The 13,176-nt window shown below is 41.3% G+C and overlaps 1 protein-coding gene across 4 annotated transcripts in view; it reads right to left on the bottom strand.

Annotated features, from left to right (window-relative positions):
• The window catches only part of cacnb4a (calcium channel, voltage-dependent, beta 4a subunit), a 37,196-nt gene extending 24,239 nt beyond the window's left edge, over window positions 1-12,957 (bottom strand). For 2 of the 4 annotated variants that reach the window (XM_085435188.1, XM_085435190.1), the window contains exons 1-3: window positions 12,875-12,957; window positions 11,942-12,254; window positions 10,452-10,535 (exon numbers count right to left, since the gene is read on the bottom strand). In XM_085435188.1, coding sequence (XP_085291314.1) covers window positions 10,452-10,535; window positions 11,942-12,004 — 147 coding nt within the window. In that variant the 5' untranslated portion in view covers window positions 12,005-12,254; window positions 12,875-12,957. Of the gene's footprint in view, window positions 1-3,310; window positions 3,727-10,451; window positions 10,536-11,941; window positions 12,255-12,874 lie in introns of those variants that run through there. The other 2 variants (XM_085435189.1, XM_085435191.1) reach the window with 2 other exon arrangements.
• Window positions 12,958-13,176: the final 219 nt, after the last annotated feature.

The raw sequence follows: 13,176 nt of genomic DNA, 5'->3' as shown, positions 1-13,176 counted from the left end.
CCAGATGCCGAAGCTCAGTCCGTTCTCCCATCTCCAATCATCTTCCTCCCCTGACCTATGTGACTATCAGTCCCAGACTGTAAGACGAAAAGCATTCCCTCCTCAGCACACTCAGCTGGCACCAACACTGCATCCAGTAGCTTTAAGGGATAAACGTCTCTAAGTTCTTTGAAAACCTGGCCCACTTTGGGCCTTTAGCTCCTTGTGTACTCACTCTGTTAGATATACCTGTTCACTTGCTCATGAATGCAAATATCTGAGCAGCCAATTCAACGCATTTAGACGTCATCATAAATATCTTGTTGAAGTTAACTGAATTGAGCATGGCATGATTGTTGGTCGCAGTCTATGGGATTTTCCTACAAAACCATTCAATTCAATTTTATTTCTACAGCGCCAAATCACAACAACAGTCGCCTCAAGGCGCTTTATATTGTAAGGTAGACCCTACAATAATACATACAGAGAAAAAAAACCCCAACAATGATATGACCCCCTATGAGCAAGCACTTTGGCGACAGTGGGAAGGAAAAACTCCCTTTTAACAGGAAGAAACCTCCGGCAGAACCAGACTCAGGGAGGGGCGGGGCCATCTGCTGCGACCGGTTGGGGAGAGAGAAGGAAGACAGGATAAAAGACATGCTGTGGAAAAGAGCCAGAGATTAATAACAAGTATGATTCAGCGCAGGGTTTTGGGTATACACCTCTTGGGTTTACAGAGCATGGCCAAAAAAAGAGAAAATAGAGTATCGCCCTCAGTACCATCTCAGCACCCTTTAAATGCCAGAGTTTGCTGTACATTTTGCTTTTGCTTCCAACAGGATGTGTCCTGTCACAAAGTTCAAATAATTTCAAACAGGCTACTTTACCATGAGTAAGTTCACTGTACTTAAACAGCCAAAAAGCCAATAGATCTCAATCCATGATGTATGCGGTGGAATGGGTGATTTGTTGACAGCGACTGCAAAAACTGTTTGATACTGCGATGTCAAACTGGACCAAAATCCATGAGCAAAGTTTCCAATACCTTTTTGAACCTGCCCCACAAAGAATTAAAACAACTCTGAAGACGAAAAATGGATGAAACCTTTGAGTACCAAGGGGTCCAGTGAGTGTATAATGGAAAGACTTGGTTTAGAAATAAACAGTGTCTTCTTCAGGCGCTGCTTCCACGTTTGCACTACTATTTGCAATAGTAAAACTACTATGAGCCAGCGCAGAAGGTTTACTGGGCTTTGTGTTTTTCATAATACCTGTTATAAAGGTGAGTCATGCAGTGAACAATACTGTATGTTTGCAGAAGGGTAGAAAGTGGTTTACATCACTACCAGAAGCTAGGGAAGGACAGTGACTCTGCAAAAAAAGAATAATACTCATATGGAAGTTTCCACCAACTATGACTCTAAATATTACATCAGATAAAAATGGATCAAGGCCACAAAACGGAAAGTCCTGCATGTTCTGCTAAACATTTTTAAAATGGACCAAAAAGCTGCTTTCTGGGTAGTCTTGGGTAAAACACTTGTTCTGGATTTTTAATTTGGAGTGTTAATTTTACTTGACTAACATTTCTAGTGAAACTGTCCGAGGGCTGGAAAATGTTGAGCTTTGGAAAAGAAGGAGTAATCGTCAAAAAAAAAAAAAAAAAAAAAAAAAGGTGGGAAGGTCATAAACGCCAAACACATAGAATATATTCGTGTGTCAAACAATGTCACTCCAAAACTCTTACTGAAAATAAGTCACACAAGAGAGCCTGCAGTTTAATATATGCTGGAAATGAAATGAATGACAAGTCTGTGTGACATTCCTGGCTTTAAAAAAAACAAAACAAGCTAAAGATAAGTGCTGATAGCAAACCACAGGGTCAGTAAGGTCAAAGGTGTGTTCTGTGACGCTGCCAGTACAGCTAAATATGGAACAATGTGGAACACAGCAGCCCAACAGAGTGCATGAACAAGTTCTCCAGGTTTGATTTAATAGTACTTATTAAAGTACACAGAACCAAAGGCTGCCTGTATTGACAGAAATACTCATTGACTGATTCACTGTAATTGACCAGCAGGATCAAACGTAGTGTGTTTTTGACTTAGTAGTAATGAAGGACTGAATGGATCCAGTTTTATCCTGTATGAGACAGTTTCTAGAGAGTACTGGGATTTTCCCGAATCCATTTCCCGAGCAGTCTCACATGGGAGTAAACTGTCTTCAGGCTCATTAGTTATTCTGACGTATAATAATAATAAAAAATAAACATGTTATTTCTGGATCTTGCTGTACTATCAGCTAAGAGAGTAACTAAATTAAGAGAGTTATTTTGGGCACTCAGAGCTTTTGAGTGTAAGGCCTGAAATTTGAGTTTTTGGAAATAACTCCCAATGCAGGAAAGAAACAACAGCAAAGAGAAGCTACTAATACCACACCACCTACAAAACTTGGCACATAAAAATGAACACATTTTTCAAAGTCGCAACAAACAACAACGCAAACACAGAAGATCTCTCTGTATACGCTGCAGACAGGACAGAACATGCTAACTCTACTTTTTAGTCTTTATGAGGCAGCCGGTATCTCAGGTGGACTTATGGAAAGGTTCTGACAGATTCTGCCTCAGTGGGATTCCCTCCCTCCTCCCCACCCGGCAGCAGTTTCTATATTCCTTGCCTTTGTAAGCATTTTTCTCTGCTTCCGCAGATTTTTCTTGCTGTCTGCCTCTTTGTATTAAAGGTGCCTACGCACACTTATCTGTGGCAAAGATGAGAATTCCCTTAATGGCAACGTGTTTCTCGAACATAAAGGCATTCATGCTGCGAGTGACGAATGTAACAGTTGGCACGCATCAGCACATCAGCATCACGCAGTAGTGAATGCTGATTATGTTTGTTGGCCTTTTCAATAAACCATGATGATGTACAGTGGGGTTTGATAAAGGTGGAGGCACACAGGAATCATGCAGACGTGCTCACAATGCTCATAAACAGAGGCAAACAGCATGCATACCGGCCAGTCAGCCATACATGGTAAAGACAATACTTTTCAGCTTTGCAGACAGCCGGCCCAGACAGGAGGAGAACTGGCGTCCAAGCTGATAGTATCAGTGAGAAAACTGTATTTTTCTTTTTGACCGGTTGAGGAGACATGCACACAAATGCACACTCACACACACACACCTTCCTCTAACTCCCCCGAGGTGAGTGCACGCTCAGCCCACTCAAGTCTCAACGCATTCTGTGGGAGTTTATGTATGGATCAAGCAGCCACGACGGAACAGAACAGCGTGGTTTACAAGTGCCAGACGCCACTCTCCACTCACCGCCTCCGAGTCTTCAAATCCATGAAGGTACAAGTTATCGTACATGGAGGAGTGAGGTTCCCAAAAATGAGCTCTTCAGTGCAAAGATAGTTCGAAACGGCTCAAGATCAACCTGTTCTGGAGAGGATGGATGATGAGGATAGGGGAGTGACAGAGAGCACCAGCAGTCTCTTCCTCCACATGAAGGTAGATGAAAAAGAACCCAGATCACAGAAGAACAACAGATTTATAAAAGAAAAGGGAAAAAAGCTGGAGTCCAGTCTTCTCCTAATGCTGAATTAGATGTTACTGCTCCCAGGTCAAACAAGTGTTGTTTCCCATTATAAGGCAAGCTTGGCTATCCCCAGAGGCTGAGCAGACCTGGCATTTCATCTGCCTTCCAAGCTGAGATTGCACGAGCCAATCCCTTCCCCAGCACTGGTTGATGACAGACGTGAGATGCAGGCTGCCGATTGGCCGATGCAGGCTCCAGTCAGCCCGGCTGGCTGTGAATAAGGAAGAGAGAAGAGAAAGAGGCGGGGGCGTCTGCAGCCTGAGAGCATCATTAACCAGCAAGCCGTGTCAATCCTGTCCTTGTATGTGAGCGTGAGGTAATCTTTCACACTAAACACCGACATTTAATTTGCACATGCAGAACGGCAGCAAAGGCAAACAGCTGAGTGATGATACTTAGAACGAGAGGCAGACTCGATGCGATCGAGCCGCTGCTCCGCTACAAGGAGCGCCCGCGTCTTTACAGCTTCATGAACACACCGGAGCCGTAAAAATCAATCTGTAAATATCTGCTACAGGGAGAGTGATGGCAGAGGAGATCAATCAAGAAAAGCTAGAGAACTTCAAATCTACAGTTTGACACCTTTCATGGACAGCATCTGTTGCTATTATAACTACTTTACATGTGAAACAACAGTGCATTTAAAAAATATAGATTCCTATTTTAACCATCCCATAATTACCGCAGGATGTTAAGCTACAAATTAGATAAAGACTTTGAATTCATTGCTGTACAAAAGGTTTTCATTTGTGCAGCTGAAAGACTGTTTATTTTCAGAGTAAACACCTCAGAAATACAAACATACATGAAAATCATTAATAAGGTAAATTACAGTATTTGTTTTGCAATTCATATTTCCCTCCTTTGGCTTTGAGCTTTAAAAGAAATTCTTGATACTATTCACAATAATAATATAAATTTCCCTGTTAAAAATACACAGACACACACACGTTACACAAACTCAGCAATGATCCTACTCAAACAAGTTTGGCACTGGGACGTTGCCATTTGTTTGGCATAGTAGAGCAACAGCACCCTCTCTTGATCCGATAATGCATCTTCATCAACATCGCCACGCTTTTTTCCTTTTCCTTTTTTTTAAGCTTGCTCCGAACAAGCTCTTCCCAAAACATCTGATTTTTTTGTGTCTATCCTGCACGTATTTTAGTGGAGGCACAGAGCCGGGTGCTACATCCTCATCATTCATCACTCTCACATCAGTGTATGAATGTGAGAGTGAATGAATAGTGGTATTGTAAAGCGCTTTGGGTGCCTTGAAAAGCGCTATATAAATCCAATCCATTATTATTTAGATATTGCTCTGTGTCTTTATTCTGCACAGCAGCTCCCAGCAGACCCCCTCTGGCCCGTGTGGAACAGTAGATCAAAGGGAGACCTTTCAGAATAAAGGTCATTTTATTCAGGCTGAAGCTGCATGAAATATCACATATAAGGGTGCTTTTTTTTTTTTTAAAGAAAGAGAGAAATAAAGAAAGATGGGAAGCAAAACAGAAAGAGCACAAAGGGTGAAATATGCTTCTGGAGAAAAGTGGGTCCGAGCTGCCACGTAGATCTGGTGGTATAATTAGATATCACGTGTAACACGACAGCTCGAGCAACATTACCTTACTGAAAATAAACACATACGCACACAGGCTGCAAAAATGACAAGAAACTGAACTAATAATGGAACAAAGTGGATAAGAGAGGCACAAAGAGTTTGTGTTCTTACTCATATCTCGAGCTGTCACTGTCATCCATTTGAGTTCAGTTAGATCCTTTAAAAATCAGAAAACCTATCAGGGTAGAAACAGGTTGAACATGTGAGAACTCGTTTAGGCGTTTTATGTCTCCAACACACGCTGTGCCCAATCAAGAGACAAAATGTAACATCCCAGAGAAACAAAGTGCAAGAAATGTCAGACAAGCCAGAAAGGAACTTTAGTTTCTCAGCTAGAAAGGCACTCCAACTTGCTCCCACTCCTTTTGCCATTTTCTAAATTAAGCATGCAATCATTTCCAACTGATAACAAAGTACCTTTCATTTGTAATTTATGAGATTGTCTCCATCATCTACTCAGGAGGTGCTGACAAACTAGCGTGCAATACCAGCTGCGAGCGACGGCAGCGGTGGCTTGGCCCATCAAGTAATTCACAAATTAAAGGCTGTTGAGTTTAGCCATGTGACCTACATAAGGCGGATTAGCAGTGTGAAGTCTCTTCCTTATCACTTTGCAAGCTGCAAGCTGAAAGATGAGGTTAAAGAGTTGCCTCTGTTTGATGTATCGTGAGTCGGCAAGGCAAATTAAATTTCCGGGACGGCATTATAGGTTTATCAATCTCACAATGAATTCAATCAATTAACTCTGCGAGCCTTACATTCATTCATGATTCCAAGATTTATTCATGTAAAGCAACGGAACAGATTTAGAGAATGAAAACACGACGATCCAGGACGTGAATGTGAGATAAGAAATTAATTCAGGCGACGTAACAGAGGCAGTCAGGAAATTCGGCTGTGACTAAGAGGTCATTTTCTGCTGAGAACATCTATTGGTCCACCAAAATTCATCACTGTACTCTTGTTGTGTCCTCAGGACATCTCAAAATAAAAGGTCTGCTACGTGTGAAACCCCTTGTCTTCCCGTCATTTGGATGTCAGCATCAACTGAATTAACTGTAAGTAAGAGACAGCTAGAGTAGGAATTAACTTGACCTAGGCTTATTAATTCCAACACCAAGAAAAAAAGATCATCTGTGCCTTCACCTTTGAACCATGATAAACATAAATTGCTTGGTTTGGGGTTTTTAAATATATACATATATGTTTATGTCTGTGTTATCAAGACAGACTGGTTTTAATAAGCTCAGAGTTCCCCAAATGACAATTATTCTGCTTTGAATAATTTAATTCAACATTATTTATATGGTGCCAAATCACAACAAGAGTTGCCTCAAGGCACTTTATAACCCCACATACAGAGAAAACAACAACGATGAGATGACTCCCTGTGAGCAAGCACTTGGCGACAGTGAAGGAAAAACTCCCTTCTAACAGGAAGAAACCTCCAGCAGAACCAGGCTCAGGGAGGGGCGGAGCCATCTGCTGCAACCGGTTGTTGGTGCTTTTTACTCATTTTTTGTTAGACAGCATAAACCCTAAATTAAATTACATACATGTACTTGCTGTTAGCAGCACTGTAAAATTATTCCCACTCATAGCACCTATCTTTAATACATATGTGTAGAGAAGTGTCTATGTTATAAGTAGTAGATTCCGGTAGAACTGAAAGACTAAAAAAAAACAACGAAGATAATGAGAGCTGTACACAATGTAAATGTGGGACCTTTGAAGGAGATGATCTTTCTTGTCATTTGCTACATATATATTGTTTCATATTAATATGAATTCAGGAATTCCTGATAAAATCCCAACCATAGTTCAGAACTGCTGAATGGCCTACCCGAGTACAGACCCAGCTAACCTCAAGAGTTCAGAACCCCTGTTTGAAGGGGGAGTTAACATTTCTTATTAAGAGGTCAATGCATTTAACAATTGCAAAGACCTCCAAAGATGCAAACCAGCAGCTAGTCTTAAAAACAAAACATAATTAGATGCATGAGGGTCAAATAGAGCCAGCCGAAGAAAGAGGTGCGATGAATACAGACAGCTGCAAAACGATTTTGAACAGACAAAAGAACCTGAAACTGTGTACAGAGACAAAAACTGAACAGAAACAGATGACAAATTAGCATAAGGAGATAGAAAATTCACATTACAAGAATTGCTACAAAAATGCTAAGTGACCAGAGAGAAGTGCAAACTGGTTGCAAACAGATGCAAATCCAAACAGACAATAAAAAAGCTGAATGTTTCATCTTCTGTGTCTATCTGCATCTTTAAGTTGTTGCTATGGAGGAAAGGTTAAAGGCCTTTTTACAAGTCTGTCTTATAAATAATCCTTTCATGGACCTTAAAGCCTGGCTCAGGATTCGATCAGGTATCCACTCGCCAACAGCACACATAAACATCTGTGTGTAGGTGCTCTGCGTACCATCTGGGAGAATCAGTTTTTTACCATCTCGGCAGCAGATCTGTTCGGTATCACATGCAGTGACTCAGACTCGTCATCCATATCTCCTGGAACATAATGTCCCTGTATTGTGACACAGCCGTCCATTGGAGCAAACAATTAATTTAAGTCATTTTCTCTCATTTTTCTTTGTAAGACAAGCACCAGAGGTCATTCAGAAGACGGCAGACCCCACCTCGCCTTGCCCTGATCCCTGTGGTCTCCTAGTTAAATGCACTATTTTCTGCCAATCTTTGGTTATTACACAGATGAAAAATTTTGTATTTGTGCTCCTACTGGTTTGAAGTGGGTGAAGAGCAATATTTATATTGCATTCTGGTGACAGTTGGATTGCTGTTTGCTTATGCTGCCAACACAACCTGTCATATCTTGTCAAACCACACCCACACAGTAAAATGAACATTATTCTTTCTTTTTTTCCAATCGTAATGTCATTGTAAAGTGAAATACTGCAAGGTTACGAGTGATGTAATGTTACTTCAAAGTAATTTACAGTAAATTACTGACATCTGGTATCACCATCATTTTACTGTACTGTACAACGTGATCTGTCTTTGGAACCACAAAAATTGATCAGACAGTAAATGGCTGCACTGAACTGTGACACTGCAACTTTTTTGGTCTTTCTTGGACTCTTAACATCACATAGCCACATTTGAACTGGCCTAAGATCACAATTTGCAACAGAAAAGGCTAATATTTAAAAACCAAATTTTGAAAACGATACAAAAATTGGTATTCGCATGGATCACGCCTAATCCTTTTCTCCCTCGTTGCAGAGCTGAACAAACTAACATTAATAACTCCAGAGTCCAGGGAAGATTTATAATGTTGACCATGATTCTGTAATGTCCACAAATGACCTGTAGAGGAGGAACGTTCAATAAAAACATTCGATATCTACCTCGGCTGCTGTAAAGAATGCCTTCATCTCACTTTTTTCTCCTTTCATTGAGTTTTTGCTGTAAAATAAATTAAAAAAAAAACTGTTACCTTCTTGTGAAAAGAAAGGAGGCGGCGCAGTTTTCTGCTAATCAACCTTGTCAGCTTGACCCCTGTTGTTGTTGAAGGCTGTTACTATGGATACACGTGGGCATCAAAGAGAGAGAGCCCACTCCTTCTCTTCTTACCTGATGACGATCACACCGGTCATGACACAAATCACAGCGGGGGCGTTACAGAAATCTCTGAGTGTGTAATAAGTAAATGGAGTGGGCAAGAGCTTTCATTTCATTCCACTGTCCTTGTGCTTTACTTTTTGCCTCTCCTTCTTTTTGTCTACTCTTTCTTTCTTTGAGGTCTGTCTGCAAAACTGTCTTTTCCACCTTCTTCACTTCCTGTGAGTCATATTATTACTCCAGTGTCAAGCAGTAGGCATTCACTAATTAATGGATGATGTTTACACTGAACACAAACTGCATTCATTAGTGTGCTGCTCAATAAAATACAGATCTTATATTTTATTTACATTGCTAATCATCTGGTGTTATGCTCAGTTTTGTTCAAATGGAATTATGTACAAAAAGATGATTTCTGTGACTAATGAAGGGCTACACCATCATAACTGACATCTGATGATTCAGTTCTTTCTCCAACTTGATTTGGCCTGATTTACTGTATCTCCAAAGAGCACGTGTGACCAAGTTTGTTTGAGGTCAGGTTTGAAAGCATGAAAAAGGGAGAGAAAGAGTGGGGCTTTGGGACAAAGGTAGTCACAGATGAACTATTCTTGTATCTTTGTATGGCCTCTGCAGCCTTGGTTCCCTTGGTAACTTGTCAGCAGGATGTCAAAGTCCACGGTAAGCACTGTAAAGTAGTCTGGCGCAAGCACATTATGAATTAAAGAAGGGACTTAAGAAATTGAATTTTGTTTTCACTGTGACATATACAAAAGAGGCGGTGCATCCAAACAGTGTTGCCTGGCGCTGCTCCCGTGACTCGTGAAAGTTTGGTAGATGACTCAAAAGCAGGTCAGTTAGCTAAATTCCCAAGTGAGACCAAATCAAGGCCATCTATTCCCTGGACTACAGCAGAACATCTTCTAGACTGACAACATGTTATCTGCTGCCACAGTGTTTTCTCTTCACATTGGAGCCAAACCCATATGAGTCTAACCAAAAGTTATGTAATGATGGATTGAGGTCAGAAATCAACAGTGGTCCAGAGATGAGCTCTCAAAAACACTTCATTCCACCAGGGAAATCTTCAAACAGCAAGTGTTCACCACTCACTGTCAGAGCTGGGGTTTGCATCAATTATTGGTCTTAAGTGCTTCATAGTGTTGTTTATAGCTCTTTAACTCCTTTCCAAAGGACCTGGTAGGCTATTAAGACACAATTAGGATGTTTGCCAAGACCATTAATCTCTGGCTCTCTTCCACAGTGTCTTTTGTCCCGTCTCCCTCCCCTTACCCCTAAACCAGTTGCAGCAGATGGTGACCCCTGAGGTTTCTTCCTGTTAAAAGAGAGTTGTTCCTTCCTTTTTCCTAATCTGACAGTTGGGGTTTTCTCTGTATTATTGTAGGGTTTTTTCATTACAATATCAAGCACCTCAAGGCAACTGTTGTTGTGATTTGGTGCTATATGAATAAAACTGAATTGAATTGAACTGAGTTGCTGCCTAAACTAAAGACGCTTGTCATATGTGTTGTAGCCAGGTGCAGCGCTACATGGTGAAGCTTTCATCAGTATTAACCAGATCTATGCCTCGACGAAGCAGAAATGCAGTCAGGTTTATGCTTGACCTCTAAAAGTTCAAGTTCGTCATGTCCTACCTGTCTGAGGATGAAGCTGGTGGAAGTGGTGCTGCCATCGGACCTCTTCAGTCGACTGCGTCTGGAGTAAGTCCCCCTGTTAGCCTAATGAAGGCAAAACAGACCCGCGAATGAACTCTGCTCTTTTATTTTATATTTGTGATTGTATTTTTGTTGGCCCTTCCCTTTATTTATCCTCCTCTCCTCTACAGGACAAACCCAAGGGCACCTTCCTTTCAGTAACCCCGTTAAAACCAGCATCTCAGTCTCTCTGGTTAAAGTGACGTTGATGCCAACCAGCTGTCTCTTGTCTGCTGTGATGACCTGATTATAAGAAGCCGGTCTTTTAATGCTTTCTCGGACTGTCACACTAAGGTCTATGATAAGTGCAGCTTTGCGTGAACACTGCCCCGATGTACGGATTCAGTTTTTTCTGACCTATTTTCACACACAAGCAATTTGTTTAAGTGCAGCGACGGCATACTTCACTTGAGCAGGAAATGAGGTGAAATATAGTAAATGGTTGCAGCGCTTGGCTCATATGACACTCTTGCGCCTGGTATCATATCCCTTTGTGACAGCAGAGGGAGGAATATCACTTTCAGTGATCCCATCTTAATTTTAAATTGCAGGGATGGCCAAACTATAACTTCAGAAAATCACAACACAAAGCAAAAGTGCCTTTGCTGTGTATAACGGTCTCTAACGAGGCCACTTTGCTGAGTTCTGTATTTACACACATTCTGTAGTAGATAATGTTTTATTTGCCTGATTAATGTACTGAATGTTCAAAAATTTCCCCCCACCCGGAGTAAAATCCTTAAAGTTAGTGACGTCAGCAGTTCAAAAACACAAAGAAATGTGATTCAAGCCCGAGCCTGAACCATCCTGAGCAGGATGAATTTCTGACCACAACTATTAGGCTACATAGTCTTGGGAAAATTAATTATTTCATTGATTATTATGCTTCATAATATCTGATTCCTATCTGATTCTTTCCTGGTAATCAAATAGCAGCACTCCCATTCATTACATCTAAGTGCGCACACAGTTACATTAACAATCTGCAAATGTTGTAACATTGAAAAAATATGGGAGGGGGTAAAGTACCTCCCTTCTCTGGAAAAGTTTTTTAAACTACCTCATGCATCACGAGCTGGGCTCCGTCATAAAGTGCTTAATAATTGAGCACCTAATTTCATTCCTTTTTGAATAAATCAAATTCACGCCACGCTGCAGATCCCGTGCAGTCTCAGTTTGACTAATAACACCTCGAGGACTAGTTGAAGATAATGAATGCATCCTCACCAAGACAACGAGCAGGATGACTTTTTTTTTTTTTCCAATTATTATTATTATTATTATTAGGTATGTCATCGTAGTGTGGAGTAAGGGGGCTTCATTATCCCCCCGTGCATATTTGCATATATTTTAAGATTTGTCTTCATCATTAAAACATTTGCTACAGATTCTCGCTGTTTCACGTCATGTTTTTTTTTTTCCTTTTCTACCTGAAACACGGGCTTCTGCATCCCCTCTGCTATCCCGTGACGGGTGTAGATGTGCCGGGACATCTCAGCCAGTTCGTCGGTCCAAGGCGGAGGCTGGCGCTCGGTGCCACTCCACTGGAAGTGCCGCTCCTCGGGCGGCGGACAGTGAACCGCCGGCTCCAGCTTTACTCCGATTCACGCCAGCAGAAGAGAAAAGACTTGGACGGCAGCTCGGACGTGTCCTCCTGCAGATCTTTACGGAGTGGACAGGGCACGTACATCAGATGTAGCCCTCCTCTTCCTCCCACACGCATCACACAGGGTTACAGGAGTGCTGCGTTCAAGGACGAAGTAGAACTTGAGAATTTCGTACACTCAGCGTGTGTCATTTGGAGGGCAGCCGTCAAAAGTCAAACTCAATTAGATAATATATTTAAAAACATTCACACTTGTGTTTATGTCACACGTAAAAAAAACAACAACATTTTTTATAGCCTACTTTATATATGATATTCAACTTAACTCTATCCTCCACAGCCAGTGTTGGGAAGGTTACTTTTAAAATGTATTCCATTACAGAATACAGAATACATGCCCCAAAATGTATTCTGTAACGTATTCCGTTACGTTACTCAATGACAGTAACGTATTCTGAATACTTTGGATTACTTAATATATTATCATGCTTTTTACAACAACGTGAATGTACTATTGCTGTGTGATTTATTACTGTTACTGAAGGTCCGCGACTCCGAACTGTAGTAAAGGGACCTCTGACTAATACGGCGGGGTCCCTGTCGGCTCATAGCCGAAAAATAGCTTTACTTTGTTGTGTGGGTCAACTCTGCTTGCGAGAGACAGAGAGAGGCGTTGAAAGACTGCTCCAACAGAACTTATTGTTTTCGGAGGAAAACACGAACACGGTGTACAGTCGAGTCTTAATAGCTTACTTACAACTGGGCTCGTCAGGCACTCTTCTTGGCTGCAGTGGTTATTATTACATTTACATGTTTCCAGCGCCCGTTTTTGCTCGATGACAACTAGGGTTGCCAACCGTCCCTTAAAATACGGAATCGTCCCGTATTTCGAAACAAAAGTACACGTCCCGTATTGAGCTAATAAGGGACGCACTTTGTCCCGTAATACAGTGAGAATCAAAAGTAGTCTATAAATGTTTATGGAATTAACACTTTGTTTGAAAACATAATTCCCAGCCCCTCTCCTGCTTTGTGACCAATGAGCTGACAGCACACTTA

Source organism: Copadichromis virginalis, linkage group LG16 (genome assembly GCF_057382275.1).
Source record: "Copadichromis virginalis isolate Kocher_CV1m ecotype Utaka linkage group LG16, C_Virginalis_male_GT1.1, whole genome shotgun sequence".
NCBI lineage: Eukaryota > Metazoa > Chordata > Actinopteri > Cichliformes > Cichlidae > Copadichromis > Copadichromis virginalis.
Note: the sequence above shows the minus strand (reverse complement) of the source record. Positions and strands in the feature narration are given on the sequence as shown.